The sequence below is a fragment of the Pseudophryne corroboree genome, chromosome 5 (assembly GCF_028390025.1).
Source record: "Pseudophryne corroboree isolate aPseCor3 chromosome 5, aPseCor3.hap2, whole genome shotgun sequence".
NCBI lineage: Eukaryota > Metazoa > Chordata > Amphibia > Anura > Myobatrachidae > Pseudophryne > Pseudophryne corroboree.
The window spans coordinates 671862988-671887216 of record NC_086448.1 but is presented as its reverse complement, the minus strand read 5'-3'; the positions used below and the strand labels follow the sequence as shown (position 1 = coordinate 671887216).

General features: G+C 46.4%; 1 protein-coding gene across 1 annotated transcript in view; it reads right to left on the bottom strand.

Moving 5' to 3' along the window:
- The window catches only part of RP1 (RP1 axonemal microtubule associated), a 1008071-nt gene that overhangs the window by 137166 nt on the left and 846676 nt on the right, over positions 1-24229 (bottom strand). The window contains exons 51-52 of the mRNA XM_063923729.1: positions 14212-14384; positions 4603-4825 (exon numbers count right to left, since the gene is read on the bottom strand). Coding sequence (XP_063779799.1) covers positions 4603-4825; positions 14212-14384 — 396 coding nt within the window. The remainder of the gene's footprint in view (positions 1-4602; positions 4826-14211; positions 14385-24229) is intronic.

Below are 24229 nucleotides of genomic sequence, written 5' to 3'. Positions count from 1 at the left end.
GGATAAGGCGGAATTGAGGACTCGTTCCCAATTCCTTCCTAAGGTGGTATCAGTTTTTCATGTGAACCAACCTATTGTGGTGCCTGCGGCTACTTGGGACTTGGAGGATTCCAAGTTACTGGACGTAGTCAGGGCCCTGGAAAGTATATGTTTCCAGGACGGCTGGAGTCAGGAAAACTGACTCGCTATTTATACTGTATGCACCCAACAAGCTGGGTGCTCCTGCTTCTAAGCAGACTATTGCTCGCTGGATCAGTAGCACGATTCAACTTGCACATTCTGCGGCTGGACTGCCGCACCCTAAATCTGTAAAAGCCCATTCCACGAGGAAAGTGGGCTCTTCTTGGGCGGCTGCCCGAGGGGTCTCGGCTTTACAAATTTGCCGAGCTGTTACTTGGTCGGGTTCAAACATTTTTGCAAGAGTCTACAAGTTTGATACCCTGGCTGAGGAGGACCTAGAGTTTGCTTATTCGGTGCTGCAGAGTCATCCGCACTCTCCCGCCCGTTTGGGAGCTTTGGTATAATCCCCATGGTCCTTACGGAGTCCCAGCATCCACTTAGGACGTCAGAGAAAATAAGATTTTACTCACCGGTAAATCTATTTCTCGTAGTCCGTAGTGGATGCTGGGCGCCCATCCCAAGTGCGGATTGGCTGCAATACTTGTATATAGTTATTGTTTAACTAAAGGGTTATTGTTGAGCCATCTGTTGAGAGGCTCAGTTGTTGTCATACTGTTAACTGGGTATTGTATCACGAGTTATACGGTGTGATTGGTGTGGCTGGTATGAGTCTTACCCGAGATTCAAAATCCTTCCTTATTGTGTCAGCTCTTCCGGGCACAGTATCCTAACTGAAGTCTGGAGGAGGGTCATAGTGGGAGGAGCCAGTGCACACCAGTTAGACCTAAAGCTTTCTTTATAGTTGTGCCCAGTCTCCTGCGGAGCCGCTATTCCCCATGGTCCTTACGGAGTCCCAGCATCCACTACGGACTACGAGAAATAGATTTACCGGTGAGTAAAATCTTATTTTTCTTATGATACAGCCGTATTCCAAAATGGAATAAATTAATTTTTTCCCCTCAAAATTCTACACACAGGTGGTCATTCCAAGTTGTTCGCTCGTTGCAGTTTTTCGCAATGGAGCGATTAGGTGGAAAATGCGCATGGTACGCAGCGCGCATGCTTTCAGTAATTTAGCACAAAACTTGGTAGATTTGCACAAGCTCGAGCAACGTTTTTTCATCGCTCGAGTGATCGTAGTGTGATTGACAGGAAGTGGGTGTTTCTGGGCAGAAACTGGCCGTTTTAAGGGAGTGTGCTTAAAAACGCAGGAGTGCCAGGTAAAAACACAGGAGTGGCTGGAGAAACGGGGGAGTGGCTGGCTAAACGCAGGGCGTGTTTGTGACATCAAACCAGGAACTAAACGGACTGAGGTGATCGCAATCTAGGAGTTTTTTTTTTAGATTTTTGCAAAGTTATTAAAAATAAAAAACTAAGAAATCACATAAGTATTCACAGCCTTTGCCATGAAGCTAAAAATTTAGCTCAGGTGCATCCTGTTTCCACTGATCATCCTTGAGATGTTCCTACAGCTTAATTGGAGTCCACCTGTGGTAAAATCAGTTGATTGGACATGATTTGGGAAGGCACACACCTGTCTATATAAGGTCCCACACTTGACAGTGCATGTCTGAGCACAAACCAAGCATGATGTCAAAGGAATTGTCTGTAGACCTCCGAGACAGGATTGTCTCAAGGCACAAATCTGGGAAAAGTACAGAAAAATATCTGCTGCTTTGAAGGTCCCAATAAGCACAGTGGCTTCCATCGTCCATAAATGGAAGAAGTTCGGAACCACCAGGACTCTTCCTAGAGCTGGCCGGCTGTCTAAACTGAGCGCTCTGGGTAGAAGGGCTCTAGTCAGGGAGGTGACCAAGAACTAGATGGTCAGTCTGTCAGAGCTACAGCATTACTCTGTGGAGAGAGGAGAACCTTCTAGAAGGACAACCATCTCTGCAGCAATCCACCAATCAAGCCTGTGTGGTAGAGTGGCCAGACGGAAACCATGGCAGCCCACCTGGAGTTTGCCAAAATGCACCTGAAGGACTCTCAGACCTTGAGAAACAAAATTATCTGGTCTGATGAGACAAAGAATGAACTTTTTGGCGTGAATGGCAGGTGTCAGGTTTGGAAGAAACCAGGCACTGCTCATCACCAGGCCAATACCATCCCTACAGTGAAGCATTGTGGTGGCAGCATCATGCTGATGTTTTTCAGCGGCAGGAACTGGTTGACTAGTCAGGATAGAGGGAAAGATGAATGCCGCAACGTACAGAGATATCCTGGATGAAAACCTGCTCCAGAGTGCTTTTGACCTCAGACTAGGGCAACAGTTCATCTTTCAGCAGGACAACGACCCTAAGCACACAGCCAAGATAGCAAAGGAGTGACTTCAGGACAACTCTGTGAATGTACTTGAGTGGCCCAGCCAGAGCCCAGACTTGAATCTGATTGAACATCTCTGGAGAGATCTGAAAATGGCTGTTCACCGATGCTTCCCATCCAACCTGATGGAGCTGGAGAAGTGCTGCAAAGAGGAATGGGCGAAACTGCCCAAAGATACGTATGCCAAGCTTGTGGCATCATATTCAAAAAGACTTTAGGCCAGGGATGGGGAACCTTCGGCCCTCCAGCTGTTGTTGAACTACACATCCCAGCATGCCCTGCAACAGTTTTAGCATGGCCAAATAGCAAAACTGTAGCAAGACATGCTGGTATGTGTAGTTCAACAACAGCTGGAGGACCAAAGGTTCCACACCCCTAATTTAGGGGGGTCATTCCGAGTTGTTCGCTCGCAAGCTGCTTTTAGCAGCTTTGCACACGCTAAGCCGCCGCCTACTGGGAGTGAATCTTAGCTTATCAAAGTTGCGAACGAAATATTAGCAGAATTGCGAATAGACACTTCTTAGCAGTTTCTGAGTAGCTCCACACTTACTCGGCATCTGCGATCAGTTCAGTCAGTTTCGTTCCTGGTTTGACGTCACAAACACACCCAGCGTTCGCCCAGACACTCCTCCGTTTTTCCAGCCACTCCCGCGTTTTTCCCAGAAACGGTAGCGTTTTTTCGCACACACCCATAAAACGGCCAGTTTCCACCCAGAAACACCCACTTCCTGTCAATCACATTACGATCACCAGAACGAAGAAAAAACCTTGTAATGCCGTGAGTAAAATACCTAACTGCATAGCAAATTTACTTGGCGCAGTCGCACTGCGGACATTGCGCATGCGCATTAGCGACTAATCGCTCCGTTGCGACAAAAAAATAACGAGCGAACAACTCGGAATGACCCCCTAGGCTGTAATTGCTGCCAAATGTGCATCAACAAAATATTGAGCAAAGGCTGTGAATACTTATGTACCTGTGATTTCTTAGTTTTTTATTTTTAATAAATTTGCAAAAATCTCAAAAAAAACTTTTTTCACGTTGTCATTTTGGGGTATTGTGTTGAAGGAAAAAAATTAACATAACAAAATGTGGAAAAAGTGAAGCGCTGTGAATACTTTCCGGTTGCACTGTACTGCCCCTGTAAGCTGTTCTACTTAGTAAATATGTGTACACAATTCATTGTTTTATCATATAATAGTTAGTGGCTTTTTTATTATTCTATTAAATTGGCTATGAACAAATGAAGGCTTACAACCAATCAATAAATATAATAAAATTAGGCAGGCGTGGGGAGGCCGTTACTGTTGTGCCTAGAGGCTGTCTCACCCCTTAATCCGCCCCTGAGTAAAAGGTGTTACACATTTGCAATCGCAGCACTGCCTACTGGAGTCGCAGTCTGGGATTAAACATCGTGACCATCGGTCGCGATGGTCATCTGTGACGGCAAGCTGAGTAAGCCTGTGAAAGCAGGTGAAGCCAAATTCGCAATAAGCAGGCTTTTTTTCAGCAATCGCAGGCTTGAAAATACATAGGTCTGTGGCATTTCGCGAACCCTATATATTTTCGCATGAAAAAGGAGGGGAAGGGGGGGATGGAGGGACATTGGCACAGTAGTCTGCCTAACTAGTACAGTATGTGTTGGGGATTTGTGTGAGGTCCCCATATTTGTGTGGATGTACAACATGTGTTCACCACAGTCCAGTAACATACAGGAAGGTTATTTTACTTGTGACAAAAAAAGTATGCTATATAAGTTATCAATATTATTTCTTATGCTTCTGTAGTTGTAACATTGCAAAATTTTGCATAAGATACGAGCTAACTCTTTAAAATGATTGCTGGTGCTTATGTTATACCCTGCCCCTACATAACTGGGAAATGCCATGCATTGACACGCTTAGTGGCTGCAGAAGCACAAACATTCAAGGTGATGCAAGGTTGTAGAATACTACACAATCTGTACATTATCTGCATTAATACATTAGTAACTTGGACACACAGTGGTCTGCTAATTGGTATACTGGAATATATTAAGAGAACCTTGTTAAGGATATGTTAGTATACAATAGATTTCTTAAAGGAACTTACACATATTTTAGCACTACTACTGAGTCAGTCTGATTAAAATATGTAATAGGTTACTGTTAACATACCAGAAAGAGAGGTTTTTACAGGCCATTCTACTGGGACTTCAATCCACCTGTCTCCGCTTATTGAAAGAGGAAGCGTTTTATTTATTGACTGGTTAAAAGTATCCAAGGTTTTTGCATTCTGCATTTTCAGATGGTACAAGGATAACCGCCTCAGGTCTTCTCGCCAGTCCTCAATGCCCAGCCTCACTTTAAATAATTCTCCTAAATCATAAGTAAGATTCACCTAGAGAACAGGTAAATGTTTTTTGTTAGCACTGACATGTCATTTACAGCAATGACTGATTTAGAGAATACTGAATACTTGTTTGCACAACGGAATAAATGGCAGTCTGGACCCGTACAACAATCTAATTTTATTGTTACTGTTCGCAAATATTAGCTTTATTTTAATATTTCTCCTGCATTACTTTCAATAGATTCATTTTCCTAAAATGCAAAGTGAATGAACAGAATAGAAATCTAAATGTAATCAATATTTGGTGTGATCAACCTTTGCCTTCAAATCAATTCTTCTAGGTACACTTGCACAAAATATTTGAAGGAACTCGGCAGGGAGGTTGTTCCAAACATCTCAGAGAACTAACCATAGTTTTTCTGTGGATGAAGGCTTGCTAAAATCCTTCTCTCTTCATGTTATCCCAGACAGACTCGATGATGTTGAGATCAGGGCTCTTTTGGGACCATATCAGCACTTCCAGCAGGTGCTCTGGATGATGAGTCAAAATTTTAAATATTTGGCTGCAACAGAAGGTAGTTTGGTTGCAGAAGGGCTGGAGAGCGGTACAATATTGAGTGCCTGCAGGCAACAGTGAAGCATGGTGGAGGTTCCTTGCAAGTTTGGGGCTGTATTTCAGCAAATTAAGTGGAGTAAGGGATTTGGTCAGGATTAATGGTGTCCTCAATGCTGGGAAATACAGGGAGGTACTTATCCATAATGCCCCTATACCCAGGTCGGACGACCGATTTGTGGCTTAACAAAAAGATAAAGGAACTTATGGGCAAGAAATGGAGAGCATTTAAAAAATACAAATCTGACGGGGAAGCAGAGTCATTTCAGTACTATAAGGAATGTAACAAAATATGCAAAAAGGAAATAAGAGCGACTAAAGTAGAAACTGAAAAACTAGTAGCAAAGGAAAGCAAAGCGAATCCCAAAAAATTCTTTAAATACATTAATAGCAAGAGATTAAAGAAGGAGAGTATAGGCCCTTTAAAAGAAAAGTTGGGAGTCTTAAGCAAAAATGATAATGACATAGCGGACACACTAAATGATTTTTTTCAACAGTATTTACTAGAGAGGACCCAATTCAGGGACTAACACATAATCTCAATAATGAGAATATCCCACTGATAGGTACTTATTTATGCGAGGAAGTAGTCTGTGACCGATTAAAACATTTAAAGATTAATAAGTCACCAGGTACCGATGGTATTCACCCAAGGGTTCTAATGGAGCTTCACTATGAACTTGCAAAACCGCTATTTTTGATCTTTAAGGATTCAGTAATATCAGGTATGGTTCCCAAAGACTGGCGTATAGCGGAAGTAGTGCCTATATTCAAAAAGGGAAGTAAAGCTGAACCAGGTAATTATAGACCAGTTAGTCTTACATCTATAGTGGGGAAAGTATTGGAAGGTATTCTAAGAGATAGTATTCAGAAGTTCCTTGAAGCCAATAAGGTCATTAAAAGGAATCAACATGGGTTTATGAAGGACAGATCCTGTCAAACCAATTTACTTGGCTTTTATGAAACAGTAAGCGCAAACCTAGATCAGGGTAAAGAGGTGGATGTAATCTTTTTAGATTTTGCCAAAGCATTCGACATTGTACTACACATGAGACTTATCTACAAGCTACAAGAATCAGGGCTAGGAAGCACAATATGCACTTGGGTCAAAAACTGGTTAGATAATAGGGAGCAGCGCGTTGTGGTTAATGGATCTTTTTCAACTTGGACTGAAGTGCTAAGTGGTGTGCCGCAAGGCTCAGTATTAGGACCGCTATTGTTCAATATTTTCATTAATGACCTAACAGAAGGTCTAGAGAGCATGGTGTCAATTTTTGCAGATGATACCAAATTGTATAAAGTTATAAATGCGAAGGGGGATGCTGAGTCGCTTCAGAATGACTTAGTTAAATTAGAAGCTTGGGCAGCGAAATGGAGAATGCGCTTCAATACAGACAAGTGTAAGGTAATGCACTGTGGTAACAAGAACAAAAATAACACCTACCTACTAAATGGGGTAAAATTAGGAGATTCTGTACTGGAAAAGGACTTAGGCGTCCTCATAGATAGCAAACTAAGCAGTAGTACCCAAAGTAGGACTGCAGCAAAGAAGGCTAATAAGATATTAGCATGCGTAAAACGGGGAATTGATGCTAGGGATGAGAGTATTATACTCCCGTTATATAAATCACTTGTGAGGCCACACCTTGAATACTGTGTACAATTCTGGGCACCTTACTACAAAAAGGATATCCTGGAGCTAGAAAAGGTTCAAAGGCGGGCGACCAAACTAATTAAGGGTATGGAGACGCTGGAATACGAGGAAAGGCTTGCAAGACTAGGCATGTTTACACTGTAAAAGAGGAGATTAAGAGGGGACATGATCAACATTTACAAATATATAAGGGGACATTATACAGATCTTGCGCAGGACCTGTTTTTGGTTAGATCAACACAGAGAACTCGTGGACACTCGCTCAGGTTAGAGGAGAGGAGATTCCGCACAATATGGAGTAAAGGCTTTTTTACGGTAAGGACGATACGTGTTTGGAATTCCCTGCCTGAGGGAGTTGTAATGGCAGACTCCGTCAACACCTTTAAGAATGTGTTAGATAAATTCCTAATGGATAAGGATATCCAGGGTTATGGGGCATAGTCACGCACTATGGTTATTATAAAAAAGAGGGGTAAAACGTAACGGCAGTCATCAACTTCAGTCAAAATTTTCTACAAAATAATCGTGTATAGGAGACCACAAATAGGTTGAACTCGATGGACAATTGTCTTTTTTCAACCTTAGATACTATGTTACTATGTTACTAATACCATCAGGGAGGCGTCTGATTAACTCAAAATTTATTCTGCAGCAGGACAACAACCCCAAACATACAGCCAATGTCATTAAGAACTATCTTCAGCATAAAAAATAAGAATTTACTTACCGATAATTCTATTTCTCATAGTCCGTAGTGGATGCTGGGAACTCCGAAAGGACCATGGGGAATAGCGGCTCCGCAGGAGACTGGGCACAAAAGTAAAAAGCTTTAGGACTACCTGGTGTGCACTGGCTCCTCCCCCTATGACCCTCCTCCAAGCCTCAGTTAGGATACTGTGCCCGGACGAGCGTACACAATAAGGAAGGATTTTGAATCCCGGGTAAGACTCATACCAGCCACACCAATCACACCGTACAACTTGTGATCTGAACCCAGTTAACAGCATGATAACAGAGGAGCCTCTGGAAAGATGGCTCACAACAATAATAACCCGATTTTTGTAACAATAACTATGTACAAGTATTGCAGACAATCCGCACTTGGGATGGGCGCCCAGCATCCACTACGGACTATGAGAAATAGAATTATCGGTAAGTAAATTCTTATTTTCTCTGACGTCCTAGTGGATGCTGGGAACTCCGAAAGGACCATGGGGATTATACCAAAGCTCCCAAACGGGCGGGAGAGTGCGGATGACTCTGCAGCACCGAATGAGAGAACTCCAGGTCCTCCTCAGCCAGGGTATCAAATTTGTAGAATTTAGCAAACGTGTTTGCCCCTGACCAAGTAGCTGCTCGGCAAAGTTGTAAAGCCGAGACCCCTCGGGCAGCCGCCCAAGATGAGCCCACTTTCCGTGTGGAATGGGCTTTTACAGATTTTGGCTGTGGCAGGCCTGCCACAGAATGTGCAAGCTGAATTGTACTGCAAATCCAACGAGCAATAGTCTGCTTAGAAGCAGGAGCACCCAGCTTGTTGGGTGCATACAGGCTAAACAGCGAGTCAGATTTCCTGACTCCAGCCGTCCTGGAAACATATATTTTCAGGGCCCTGACTACGTCCAGCAACTTGGAATCCTCCAAGTCCCTAGTAGCCGCAGGTACCACAATAGGCTGGTTTAAGTGAAACGCTGAAACCACCTTAGGGAGAAATTGAGGACGAGTCCTCAATTCTGCCCTGTCCGTATGAAAAATTAGGTAAGGGCTTTTATAGGATAAAGCCGCCAATTCTGAGACACGCCTGGCTGAAGCCAGGGCTAACAGCATTACCACTTTCCATGTGAGATATTTTAAGTCCACAGTGGTGAGTGGTTCAAACCAATGTGATTTTAGGAACCCCAAAACTACATTGAGATCCCAAGGTGCCACTGGAGGCACAAAAGGAGGCTGATTATGCAGTACCCCCTTGACAAACGTCTGAACTTCAGGAACTGAAGCTAGTTCTTTCTGGAAGAAAATCGACAGGGCCGAAATTTGAACCTTAATGGACCCTAATTTTAGGCCCATAGACAGTCCTGTTTGCAGGAAATGCAGGAAACGACCCAATTGAAATTCCTCTGTAGGGGCCTTCCTGGCCTCACACCACGCAACATATTTACGCCAAATACGGTGATAATGTTGCACAGTTACATCCTTCCTGGCTTTGATCAGGGTAGGGATGACTTCATCCGGAATGCCTTTTTCCTTCAGGATCCGGCGTTCAACCGCCATGCCGTCAAACGCGGCCGCGGTAAGTCTTGGAACAGACAGGGTCCCTGCTGGAGCAGGTCCTTTCTTAGAGGTAGAGGCCACGGGTCCTCCGTGAGCATCTCTTGAAGTTCCGGGTACCAAGTCCTTCTTGGCCAATCCGGAGCCACGAGTATAGTCCTTACTCCTCTCCTTCTTATGATTCTCAGTACCTTGGGTATGAGAGGCAGAGGAGGGAACACATACACTGACTGGTACACCCACGGTGTTACCAGAGCGTCCACAGCTATTGCCTGAGAGTCCCTTGACCTGGCGCAATATCTGTCCAGTTTTTTGTTGAGGCGGGACGCCATCATGTCCACCTTTGGTTTTTCCCAACGGTTCACAATCATGTGGAAGACTTCTGGGTGAAGTCCCCACTCCCCCGGGTGGAGGTCGTGTCTGCTGAGGAAGTCTGCTTCCCAGTTGTCCACTCCCGGAATGAACACTGCTGACAGTGCTATCACATGATTTTCCGCCCAGCGAAGAATCCTTGCAATTTCCGTCATTGCCCTCCTGCTTCTTGTGCCACCCTGTCTGTTTACGTGGGCGACTGCCGTGATGTTGTCCGACTGGATCAACACCGGCTGACCCTGAAGCAGAGGCCTTGCCTGACTTAGGGCATTGTAAATGGCCCTTAGTTCCAGGATATTTATGTGAAGTGACGTTTCCATGCTTGACCACAAGCCCTGGAAATTTCTTCCCTGTGTGACTGCTCCCCAGCCTCTCAGGCTGGCATCCGTGGTCACCAGGACCCAGTCCTGAATGCCGAATCTGCGGCCCTCTAGAAGATGAGCACTCTGCAACCACCACAGGAGAGACACCCTTGTCCTTGGAGACAGGGTTATCCGCTGATGCATTTGAAGATGCGATCCGGACCATTTGTCCAGCAGATCCCACTGAAAAGTTCTTGCGTGGAATCTGCCGAATGGAATCGCTTCGTAAGAAGCCACCATTTTTCCCAGGACCCTTGTGCATTGATGCACTGACACTTGGCCTGGTTTTAGGAGGTTCCTGACTAGGTCGGATAACTCCCTGGCTTTCTCCTCCGGGAGAAACACCTTTTTCTGGACTGTGTCCAGAATCATCCCTAGGAACAGCAGACGTGTCGTCGGAATCAGCTGCGATTTTGGAATATTTAGAATCCACCCGTGCTGTCGTAGTACTACTTGAGATAGTGCTACTCCGACCTCTAACTGTTCCCTGGACCTTGCCCTTATCAGGAGATCGTCCAAGTAAGGGATAATTAAGATGCCTTTTCTTCGAAGAAGAATCATCATTTCGGCCATTACCTTGGTAAAGACCCGGGGTGCCGTGGACAATCCAAACGGCAGCGTCTGAAACTGATAGTGACAGTTCTGTACCACAAACCTGAGGTACCCTTGGTGAGAAGGGCAAATTGGGACATGGAGGTAAGCATCCTTGATGTCCACAGACACCATATAGTCCCCTTCTTCCAGGTTCGCTATCACTGCTCTGAGTGACTCCATCTTGAATTTGAACCTTTGTATGTAAGTGTTCAAGGATTTCAGATTTAAAATAGGTCTCACCGAGCCGTCCGGCTTCGGTACCACAAACAGCGTGGAATAATACCCCTTTCCCTGTTGTAGGAGGGGTACCTTGATTATCACCTGCTGGGAATACAGCTTGTGAATGGCTTCCAATACCGCCTCCCTGTCGGAGGGAGACGTTGGTAAAGCAGACTTCAGGAACCGGCGAGGGGGAGACGCCTCGAATTCCAATTTGTACCCCTGAGATACTACCTGCAGGATCCAGGGGTCCACTTGCGAGTGAGCCCACTGCGCGCTGAAATTCTTGAGACGGGCCCCCACCGTGCCTGAGTCCGCTTGTAAGGCCCCAGCGTCATGCTGAGGACTTGGCAGAAGCGGGGGAGGGCTTCTGTTCCTGGGAAGAGGCTGCCTGCTGCAGTCTTTTCCCCCTTCCTCTGCCCCGGGGCAGATATGAGTGGCCTTTTGCCCGCTTGCCCTTATGGGGACGAAAGGACTGAGCCTGAAAAGACGGTGTCTTTTTCTGCTGAGAGGTGACCTGGGGTAAAAAGGTGGATTTCCCAGCCGTTGCCGTGGCCACCAGGTCCGATAGACCGACCCCAAATAACTCCTCCCCTTTATACGGCAATACTTCCATATGCCGTTTGGAATCCGCATCACCTGACCACTGTCGCGTCCATAACCCTCCTCTGGCAGAAATGGACAGCGCACTTACTCTTGATGCCAGAGTGCAAATATCCCTCTGTGCATCTCGCATATATAGAAATGCATCCTTTAAATGCTCTATAGTCAATAATATACTGTCCCTGTCCAGGGTATCAATATTTTCAGTCAGGGAATCCGACCAAGCCACCCCAGCACTGCACATCCAGGCTGAGGCGATTGCTGGTCGCAGTATAATACCAGTATGTGTGTATATACTTTTTAGGATATTTTCCAGCTTCCTATCAGCTGGTTCCTTGAGGGCGGCCGTATCAGGAGACGGTAACGCCACTTGTTTTGATAAGCGTGTGAGCGCCTTATCTACCCTAGGGGGTGTTTCCCAGCGCGCCCTAACCTCTGGCGGGAAAGGGTATAATGCCAATAATTTTTTAGAAATTAGCAGTTTTTTATCGGGGGAAACCCACGCTTCATCACACACCTCATTTAATTCATCTGATTCAGGAAAAACTACGGGTAGTTTTTTCACACCCCACATAATACCCATTTTTGTGGTACTTGTAGTATCAGAAATGTTCAAAACCTCCTTCATTGCCGTGATCATGTAACGTGTGGCCCTACTGGAAAATACGTTTGTTTCCTCACCGTCGACACTGGAGTCAGTGTCCGTGTCTGGGTCTGTGTCGACCATCTGAGGTAACGGGCGCTTTAGAGCCCCTGACGGTGTTTGAGACGCCTGTACAGGTAATAACTGATTTGCCGGCTGTCTCATGTCGTCAACAGACTTTTGTAAAGTGCTGACACTATCACGTAATTCCTTTCATAAGACCATCCAGTCAGGTGTCGACTCCCTAGGGGGTGACATCACTAATACAGGCAATTGCTCCGCCTCCATACCATTTTCCTCCTCATACATGTCGACACAACGTACCGACACACAGCACACACACAGGGAATGCTCTGATAGAGGACAGGACCCCACTAGCCCTTTGGGGAGACAGAGGGAGAGTTTGCCAGCACACACCAGAGTGCTATATATATACAGGGATAACCTTATATAAGTGTTTTTCCCTTATATAGCTGCTGTATAGATTTATCTGCCAAATTAGTGCCCCCCCTCTCTTGTTTTACCCTGTTTCTGTAGTGCAGGACTGCAGGGGAGAGTCAGGGAGCTTCCCTCCAACGGAGCTGTGAGGAAAAATGGCGCCAGTGTGCTGAGGAGATAGGCTCCGCCCCTTTCTCGGCGGCCTTTCTCCCGCTTTTTTAAGGAAAAATTGGCAGGGTTTAAATGCATCCATATAGCCCAGGAGCTATATGTGATGTATTTTTTGCCATCTAAGGTGTTTTTATTGCGTCTCAGGGCGCTCCCCCCCAGCGCCCTGCACCCTCAGTGACCGGAGTATGAAGTGTGCTGAGAGCAATGGCGCACAGCTGCGGTGCTGTGCGCTACCTTATTGAAGACAGGACATCTTCTGCCGCCGATTTTCCGGACCTCTTCAGTCTTTTGGCTCTGTAAGGGGGCCGGCGGCGCGGCTCTAGGACCCATCCATGGCTGGGCCTGTGATCGTCCCTCTGGAGCTAATGTCCAGTAGCCTAAGAAGCCCAATCCACTCTGCATGCAGGTGAGTTCGCTTCTTCTCCCCTTAGTCCCTCGATGCAGTGAGCCTGTTGCCAGCAGGACTCACTGAAAATAAAAAACCTAAACTTAAACTTTTCACTAAGCAGCTCAGGAGAGCCACCTAGTGTGCACCCTTCTCGTTCGGGCACAAAAATCTAACTGAGGCTTGGAGGAGGGTCATAGGGGGAGGAGCCAGTGCACACCAGGTAGTCCTAAAGCTTTTTACTTTTGCGCCCAGTCTCCTGCGGAGCCGCTATTCCCCATGGTCCTTTCGGAGTTCCCAGCATTCACTAGGACGTCAGAGAAAAAGAACAAGGAGTCCTGGAAGTTATGATATAGCCCCCACAGAGCCCTGATCTCATCGATGATCGCCCACTACATTTTTAATACGTCTCCTCCGTTTTCGCCTGAAAAAGAACTGCGACTCTGCAGGACACCATCGGGACACATGAGCAGTTGCAAGAAATCGCTGCAGAATGTCTGCCATCAGCAAAGTATATATCTCTGAATCAGGCCCTAATGCTTTTTTTTCACAATGTCTGACATCAGCAGAGCATGTACATCTGAATCAGGGCCTAATGCTTCTTATAACCTAATTTTTAAATCTTATAGTTGTTAAATGATGAAATGTCATATATACAGTATATTATTTACCAGTAATTTTATAGAGACATTAGCAGCAATATAGACTGATGAGCTGATACGCTTGCATAGCCTTGGTAATATTGCGGGTCACCGTAGGGAATGGCCAATGCTACTACAATATTTTAATAGTAAAACAGATGAAATCAAGTAGTCTATAGGGCAATTCATTTCCCCATTTACCTGAGCACCTATGTAGGGTGCAAGGAAAAGGGTGCACTGTTGGTGCTCGTGAGGTGCCAGCATTGTGATCATTTCATAAAATGAATTGCCCTACGTGTTCAAAGGTACAAACTTTGGTTTTCTGTACCCCCAGTCAAAGACTGTTTTGGGTTCTAGATGCCTTAAGTTAGGAAACAAGTGTCTCTCTCTCTCTCTCTCTCTCTCTCTCTATATATATATATATATATATATATATATACATACAGTATTATTAAGAAAATCAATCAACAGTACCTTGTAAACCAGTGTATCCATACACTGAGATGAGTCTTTCCTTTCTATAATGATTGGGTTCGACCTGCCTTTGTCACCGTAAAACACAATTGTCAATTGTGGATTATCCTCCACAGTTTGTTCCACTTGGGTTTCTTCACTTGATGTTGTTAAATAAATGTTCCATTCCCCATCTGTGTTAGACAATGTATTATAGTACATTTATACATCTGCATTAACTTATATTGTACAACAGAAGAAAAAAAATGCAATACAATAACAAAAAATGACAATTAAATGTTAATATAAAGTTTGAGGTATGAATCAATGTATTCAAATCAGTAGTCTATAAGAATCTAACATGACAAGATAACTGGAATAGTGTTGGAAGGTAGGTATAGTTGACCCAGGTTCTTACCTATGTGTTCGAAAACCCCATATACCCCTCCAATGCCTGATCCCACTCGGGAATTGGAAACGGGTCCTTCCCGGGTGGGATCCAGCATTGGAGATTCTCCTACCAGTTTTGCTGGCTTCCAGACCCGGCAATATGCTGGGTTGGTTGCCATAGCAGCGGGGAGTGGAGCCGGCGGCAGCGCTGGGAGATGAGCTTATCTCCGTGCCGCCTCTTCCTATCTAGTAAACATGTCCTGGGTTGCATCGACTCGGGGATCTGCTTATGCAGCCACTGACCCGGTATTCAACCCGGGAATAACACTGCTTATAACCCGGGTTGAATAACCAGGTCAGGCGACCTGGGAATTCAGACTTGGCGCTTTCACATCGCACACTGACCCGTGTCGACCCGGCAATATGCCGGGTCGATACCGGGTTATTTGTGCCATGTGAAAGGGGTAATATTGTGTTGGTTCTGCTGAGAGCTTTTAATTTTTGGTAAAAACCGTATAAGCGTCCTGGGGTTGGATGTGAGAAGAGAGGGCGGGTTCTCCATTCATTAGGCCTGGTTTGAGTCTTTGGGCTTTTAGTCTCACAGAAGGCTAATTAGGGCTTTCAGCTGTATGGGTGTGTTAAAAAGGCTATCAGCCTGATCATTGCTCTCTCACACTGCCTGGGGAAAGAGGAGAGACTATGGAGTCTCTGTTATAGAGAAAACTGCTGTGGAAAACTAGTGGGCTGTGCCTGGTAAACATCTTGTATTTATTCACCACAAGGCACAATAAGAGTAATTTACACATAAGGAAATATTTTGACATGCAGTGCATTTATATTTACACAAATGCACAAACTAAAAGAGCGTACACAGCAAGCTGACGCTTAGGAAAGTTAGAATAGATAGTGGCATTCAGGTACAAAAATTATATACAGGGTAGCCATAATTAAACTTCCCCAATTGTTCTGTAGCTTTATCTAACAATCTTAACGGGATTATGCAAAAAATAAATAAATAAATGCGGAATATGGTGCTGTACAATGGAGACAGTGTGAAAATGGAAAGACAAATGAATAACAAGACTAAACTGTAAGCGACGATTACCTTTATTGTGTTACACTAGCAATAACAGAGCAATAAAACATTTCTCCATTTTCTCGGGGGTTTCACATTGCGATCACATCGCTGAATTGTGGATGCGCAGCCTGGCTGTGAAGGCAGGCGCAGATCAGACATTTTTCGTGTCACAGCGATCACATGTGATGTCATGCGGTTGCTCCGAACCCGCCCTGTGAGCGTCTCTGCTTGTCAATCAGACAGAGGCTTTCCCATAAGTGAGATGCAATCTCATCTCACTGTGTGCACGTGCGCAGTACGGCTCCTGTGCACAAATACTTCATTATGTTATTGCTTCGCTGATTTGATCCATACTGAATATGGCCCCATATTCCATCTATCATCTACTATTTTTTATGGGTGGAAGACTCTGAATAGGGGAAGTTGAATGGCCAACCTTTACTGTATATACCATATAGAGAATGCCAACTGCACCATATGGTCCAGGAGATTATTTGGAGACTTCAGACACTCCAGGGCAAAAAAGTAATTCTCCCTGAAGTGTTGTAATTAGAGATGAGCGGGTTCGGTTTCTCTGAATCCGAACCCGCACGAACTTCATGTTTTTTTCACGGGTCCGAGCAGACTCGGATCCTCCCGCCTTGCTCGGTTAACCCGAGCGCGCCCGAACGTCATCATGACGCTGTCGGATTCTCGCAAGACTCGGATTCTATATAAGGAGCCGCGCGTCGCCGCCATTTTCACACGTGCATTGAGATTGATAGGGAGAGGACGTGGCTGGCGTCCTCTCCATTTAGATTAGGAGAGAGAGAGAGAGATTGACCTGAGGCTGTGATACTGTAGAAGAGAGTGCAGAGTTTAGTGACTGACGACCACAGTGACCACCAGACAGTGCAGTTGTTTGTTTTATTTAATATATCCGTTCTCTGCCTGAAAAAAACGATACACACAGTGACTCAGTCACATACCATATCTGTGTGCACTGCTCAGCCCAGTGTGCTGCATCAATGTATATATATATCTGACTGTGCTCAGCTCACACAGCTTATAATTGTGGGGGAGACTGGGGAGCACTGCAGTGCCAGTTATAGGTTATAGCAGGAGCCAGGAGTACATAATATTATATTAAAATTAAACAGTGCACACTTTTGCTGCAGGAGTGCCACTGCCAGTGTGACTAGTGACCAGTGACCTGACCACCAGTATATATAATATTAGTAGTATACTATCTCTTTATCAACCAGTCTATATTAGCAGCAGACACAGTACAGTGCGGTAGTTCACGGCTGTGGCTACCTCTGTGTCGGCACTCGGCAGCCCGTCCATAATTGTATATACCACCTAACCGTGGTTTTTTTTTCTTTCTTTATAGTCATACTAGTTACGAGTATACTATCTCTTTATCAACCAGTCTATATTAGCAGCAGACACAGTACAGTGCGGTAGTTCACGGCTGTGGCTACCTCTGTGTCGGCACTCGGCAGCCCGTCCATAATTGTATATACCACCTAACCGTGGTTTTTTTTTCTTTCTTTATACATACATACTAGTTACGAGTATACTATCTCTTTATCAACCAGTCTATATTAGCAGCAGACACAGTACAGTGCGGTAGTTCACGGCTGTGGCAACCTCTGTGTCGGCACTCGGCAGCCCGTCCATAATTGTATATACCACCTAACCGTGGTTTTTTTTTCTTTCTTTATACATACATACTAGTTACGAGCAGGGCCGGTGCAAGATCTAACAGCACCCTAGGCAAATAGTCAGTGCCACCCCCCCCCCTCCTACCCCTGCATACTAACTCCGTAGTCTAATCCTAACCGCCCCTACCCACAGCCTAACCCTAACCTCTTCCCTCAAAATAGTAATCTGCAGCTATCCTGTAATGTTACACTGGTTCCCCCAAGCACAGCTGTTCATAATGGAGATGCACAAGACTATACTGCATTTCTATATACTGTACACACACATATGTTTCTCAAAAGCGGCACTCAGCGACAACGTCTTAAAGAATTTAAAACACCACCACTCTGGATTGCTTCAACGTTTCAGGATCCTTTATCCTATATCCTGACGAAAGGATCGAAATAAAGTATCCTGAAACGTTGAAATAATCCAGAGTGATGGTGTTTTAAATTCTTGTAGTTGTCGCCGAGTGCCGCTATTGTGAACTATATATGATTTTTCCCTCACCGGGACGCAATCATCAATTTAACAGAGGAGTGACGGTCTTTTGAATATATATATCTATATGTGTACAGTGTGTGTGTGTGTGTGTATATATATATATATATATATATATATATATATATATATATAATATCTCAACACAAGGTAAGGCTGAACAGTGTTACACATAAGCCTAACCTCATTCCCCGAACCACGTAGATGCCCCCCCTGTGTGACCATGGCAGTGGTAGCAGGACTGGCTGGGTGCTCCTGATCAAGAGGGGTGGGGGGGAGCGCTGGTAACAAGGTGAAGGAAAGGGGGGCGGCAAAATGTGGGAGCCCAATTACGGGGGTGGGGAGAGATGCAGGAAGGGGAGGGGGGGTCAGCAGGAGCCCAACTACTGTAGGGGAGCTGGTAACAAGATGCAGGGGGGGGGGGGGCAGCGGAAGCCCAATAAGTGTGGGGGAGGCTAGCTGGTGACAAATTGCAGGAAGGGGGGGGGGGCAGCGTGAGCCCAATAAGTGTGGGGGAGGCTAGCTGGTGACAAAATGCAGGAAGGGGGGGGCAGCGTGAGCCCAATTGCGGGGGGGGGGGGGGGGGGGGGAGGTCAGCGGGAGTCCAATTGCAGGGGGGGGGATGAACCTTGTACGAACAAGCTGCAGGAGGAGAGGGGGGGAGCTGTTAACATGAGGCAGCAGCAGCCAGCAGTTCCAGTGCAGTGCTGATCACTGGAGCAAAGTCGCGGGATTGAGGGAGGGGGAGCGCAGATGACAAGTTGCCTTTGCAGGCGATCGTAGTGGGGAGGCGGCGCCGGAGCAGTAACACAGGACGGAGCGGACCAAGCCAGCGGCCGCGTGTGACCGATTCATGCAGGGGGGATGGGGGGGGGGTAGGGAGGGAGTCGGGACACTGGGCATGACGCGGGCGGCAGGAGACCATCGCGTGGGGAGCTGCGCTGCGGACCTGCGGTGAGAGACATAATGTCTGTGATAATGATAATGTGATGTGGGACCCCAGACTCAGGACAGCCGTCAGCCGAGCACAACATGCAGCAGACAGGCGGGCGGGCGGCGGCTGCGGCAGCCTGAACACAATTCAAACACATTCCACACCAAACTGACGCTATGCGGGCTATTGCAGAGAGGTGTGGGGTCACGAGTCACACATAGTAAACTCACTGTACTTTGAAGACGCAGTGGTGGTGGGCGCCCACGAGCTGCTCCTCTGTCTCTGAAAGAAAAGGAGGAGCTTCGCTGGGCTGAGGCTAAGCGGTGCCGCCCTCCAGTGGTCGCCGCCCATAGGCAGCTGCCTAAAGCTGCCTAGTGGTAGCGCCGGCCCTGGTTACGAGTATACTATCTCTTTATCAACCAGTCTATATTAGCAGCAGACACAGTACAGTGCGGTAGTTCACGGCTGTGGCTACCTCTGTGTCGGCACTCGGCAGCCCGTCCATAATTGTATATACCACCTAACCGTGGGTTTTCTTTCTTTCTTTATACATACATACTAGTTACGAGTATACTATCTCTTTATCAACCAGTCTATATTAGCAGCAGACACAGTACAGTGCGGTAGTTCACGGCTGTGGCTACCTCTGTGTCGGCACTCGGCAGCCCGTCCATAATTGTATATACCACCTAACCGTGGGTTTTTTTTCTTTCTTTATACATACATACTAGTTACGAGTATACTATCTCTTTATCAACCAGTCTATATATTAGCAGCAGACACAGTACAGTGCGGTAGTTCACGGCTGTGGCTACCTCTGTGTCGGCACTCGGCAGCCCGTCCATAATTGTATATACCACCTAACCGTGGTTTTTTTTTCTTTCTTTATACATACATACTAGTTACGAGTATACTATCTCTTTATCAACCAGTCTATATTAGCAGCAGACACAGTACAGTGCGGTAGTTCACGGCTGTGGCTACCTCTGTGTCGGCACTCGGCAGCCCGTCCATAATTGTATATACCACCTAACCGTGGTTTTTTTTTCTTTCTTTATACATACATACTAGTTACGAGTATACTATCTCTTTATCAACCAGTCTATATTAGCAGCAGACACAGTACAGTGCGGTAGTTCACGGCTGTGGCTACCTCTGTGTCGGCACTCGGCAGCCCGTCCATAATTGTATATACCACCTAACCGTGGTTTTTTTTTCTTTCTTTATACATACATACTAGTTACGAGTATACTATCTCTTTATCAACCAGTCTATATTAGCAGCAGACACAGTACAGTGCGGTAGTTCACGGCTGTGGCTACCTCTGTGTCGGCATTCGGCAGCCCGTCCATAATTGTATATACCACCTAACCGTGTTTTTTTTTTCTTTCTTTATACATACATACTAGTTACGAGTATACTATCTCTTTATCAACCAGTCTATATATTAGCAGCAGACACAGTACAGTGCGGTAGTTCACGGCTGTGGCTACCTCTGTGTCGGCACTCGGCAGTCCGTCCATAATTGTATATACCACCTAACCGTGTTTTTTTTTTCTTTCTTTATACATACATACTAGTTACGAGTATACTATCTCTTTATCAACCAGTCTATATATTAGCAGCAGACACAGTACAGTGCGGTAGTTCACGGCTGTGGCTACCTCTGTGTCGGCACTCGGCAGTCCGTCCATAATTGTATACTAGTATCCAATCCATCCATCTCCATTGTTTACCTGAGGTGCCTTTTAGTTGTGCCTATTAAAATATGGAGAACAAAAATGTTGAGGTTCCAAAATTAGGGAAAGATCAAGATCCACTTCCACCTCGTGCTGAAGCTGCTGCCACTAGTCATGGCCGAGACGATGAAATGCCAGCAACGTCGTCTGCCAAGGCCGATGCCCAATGTCATAGTACAGAGCATGTCAAATCCAAAACACCAAATATCAGTAAAAAAAGGACTCCAAAACCTAAAATAAAATTGTCGGAGGAGAAGCGTAAACTTGCCAATATGCCATTTACCACACGGAGTGGCAAGGAACGGCTGAGGCCCTGGCCTATGTTCATGGCTAGTGGTTCAGCTTCACATGAGGATGGAAGCACTCAGCCTCTCGCTAGAAAAATGAAAAGACTAAAGCTGGCAAAAGCAGTAGCACCGCAAAGAACTGTGCGTTCTTCGAAATCCCAAATCCACAAGGAGAGTCCGACTCCAATTGTGTCGGTTGCGATGCCTGACCTTCCCAACACTGGACGTGAAGAGCATGCGCCTTCCACCATTTGCACGCCCCCTGCAAGTGATGGAAGGAGCACCCGCAGTCCAGTTCCTGATAGTCAGATTGAAGATGTCAGTGTTGAAGTACACCAGGATGAGGAGGATATGGGTGTTGCTGGCGCTGGGGAGGAAATTGACCAGGAGGATTCTGATGGTGAGGTGGTTTGTTTAAGTCAGGCACCCGGGGAGACACCTGTTGTCCGTGGTAGGAATATGGCCGTTGACATGCCTGGTGAAAATACCCAAAAAATCAGCTCTTCGGTGTGGAAGTATTTCACCAGAAATGCGGACAACAGGTGTCAAGCCGTGTGTTCCCTTTGTCAAGCTGTAATAAGTAGGGGTAAGGACGTTAACCACCTCGGAACATCCTCCCTTATACGTCACCTGCAGCGCATTCATAATAAGTCAGTGACAAGTTCAAAAACTTGGGCCGACAGCGGAAGCAGTCCACTGACCAGTAAATCCCTTCCTCTTGTAACCAAGCTCACGCAAACCACCCCACCAACTCCCTCAGTGTCAATTTCCTCCTTCCCCAGGAATGCCAATAGTCCTGCAGGCCATGTCACTGGCAATTCTGACGAGTCCTCTCCTGCCTGGGATTCCTCCGATGCATCCTTGCGTGTAACGCCTACTGCTGCTGGCGCTGCTGTTGTTGCTGCTGGGAGTCGATGGTCATCCCAGAGGGGAAGTCGTAAGACCACTTTTACTACTTCCACCAAGCAATTGACTGTCCAACAGTCCTTTGCGAGGAAGATGAAATATCACAGCAGTCATCCTACTGCAAAGCGGATAACTGAGGCCTTGACATCCTGGGTGGTGAGAAACGTGGTTCCGGTATCCATCATTACTGCAGAGCCAACTAGAGACTTGTTGGAGGTACTGTGTCCCCGGTACCAAATACCATCTAGGTTCCATTTCTCTAGGCAGGCGATACCGAAAATGTACACAGACCTCAGAAAAAGAGTCACCAGTGTCCTAAAAAATGCAGCTGTACCCAATGTCCACTTAACCACGGACATGTGGACAAGTGGAGCAGGGCAGGGTCAGGACTATATGACTGTGACAGCCCACTGGGTAGATGTATGGACTCCCGCCGCAAGAACAGCAGCGGCGGCACCAGTAGCAGCATCTCGCAAACGCCAACTCTTTCCTAGGCAGGCTACGCTTTGTATCACCGGTTTCCAGAATACGCACACAGCTGAAAACCTCTTACGGCAACTGAGGAAGATCATCGCGGAATGGCTTACCCCAATTGGACTCTCCTGTGGATTTGTGGCATCGGACAACGCCAGCAATATTGTGTGTGCATTAAATCTGGGCCAATTCCAGCACGTCCCATGTTTTGCACATACCTTGAATTTGGTGGTGCAGAATTTTTTTAAAAACGACAGGGGCGTGCAAGAGATGCTGTCGGTGGCCAGAAGAATTGCGGGACACTTTCGGCGTACAGGCACCACGTACAGAAAACTGGAGCACCACCAAAAACTACTGAACCTGCCCTGCCATCATCTGAAGCAAGAAGTGGTAACGAGGTGGAATTCAACCCTGTATATGCTTCAGAGGTTGGAGGAGCAGCAAAAGGCCATTCAAGCCTATACAATTGAGCACGATATAGGAGGTGGGATGCACCTGTCTCAAGCGCAGTGGAGAATGATTTCAACGTTGTGCAAGGTTCTGATGCCCTTTGAACTTGCCACACGTGAAGTCAGTTCAGACACTGCCAGCCTGAGTCAGGTCATTCCCCTCATCAGGCTTTTGCAGAAGAAGCTGGAGACATTGAAGGAGGAGCTAACACGGAGCGATTCCGCTAGGCATGTGGGACTTGTGGATGGAGCCCTTAATTCGCTTAACAAGGATTCACGGGTGGTCAATCTGTTGAAATCAGAGCACTACATTTTGGCCACCGTGCTCGATCCTAGATTTAAAGCCTACCTTGGATCTCTCTTTCCGGCAGACACAAGTCTGCTGGGGTTCAAACACCTGCTGGTGAGTAAATTGTCAAGTCAAGCGGAACGCGACCTGTCAACAACATCTCCTCCTTCACATTCTCCCGCAACTGGGGGTGCGAGGAAAAGGCTCAGAATTCCGAGCCCACCCGCTGGCGGTGATGCAGGGCAGTCTGGAGCGACTGCTGATGCTGACATCTGGTCCGGACTGAAGGACCTGACAACGATTACGGACATGTCGTCTACTGTCACTGCATATGATTCTCTCACCATTGAAAGAATGGTGGAGGATTATATGAGTGACCGCATCCAAGTAGGCACGTCACACAGTCCGTACTTATACTGGCAGGAAAAAGAGGCAATTTGGAGGCCCTTGCACAAACTGGCTTTATTCTACCTAAGTTGCCCTCCCACAAGTGTGTACTCCGAAAGAGTGTTTAGTGCCGCCGCTCACCTTGTCAGCAATCGGCGTACGAGGTTACATCCAGAAAATGTGGAGAAGATGATGTTCATTAAAATGAATTATAATCAATTCCTCCGTGGAGACATTGACCAGCAGCAATTGCCTCCACAAAGTACACAGGGAGCTGAGATGGTGGATTCCAGTGGGGACGAATTGATAATCTGTGAGGAGGGGGATGTACACGGTGATATATCGGAGGATGATGATGAGGTGGACATCTTGCTTCTGTAGAGCCAGTTTGTGCAAGGAGAGATTAATTGCTTCTTTTTTGGTGGGGGTCCAAACCAACCCGTCATATCAGTCACAGTCGTGTGGCAGACCCTGTCATTGAAATGATGGGTTGGTTAAAGTGTGCATGTCCTGTTTATACAACATAAGGGTGGGTGGGAGGGCCCAAGGACAATTCCATCTTGCACCTCTTTTTTCTTTTCTTTTTCTTTGCGTCATGTGCTGTTTGGGGAGGGTTTTTTGGAAGGGACATCCTGCGTGACACTGCAGTGCCACTCCTAGATGGGCCCGGTGTTTGTGTCGGCCACTAGGGTCGCTAATCTTACTCACACAGCTACCTCATTGCGCCTCTTTTTTTCTTTGCGTCATGTGCTGTTTGGGGAGGGTTTTTTGGAAGGGCCATCCTGCGTGACACTGCAGTGCCACTCCTAGATGGGCCCGGTGTTTGTGTCGGCCACTAGGGTCGCTTATCTTACTCACACAGCGACCTCGGTGCAAATTTTAGGACTAAAAATAATATTGTGAGGTGTGAGGTATTCAG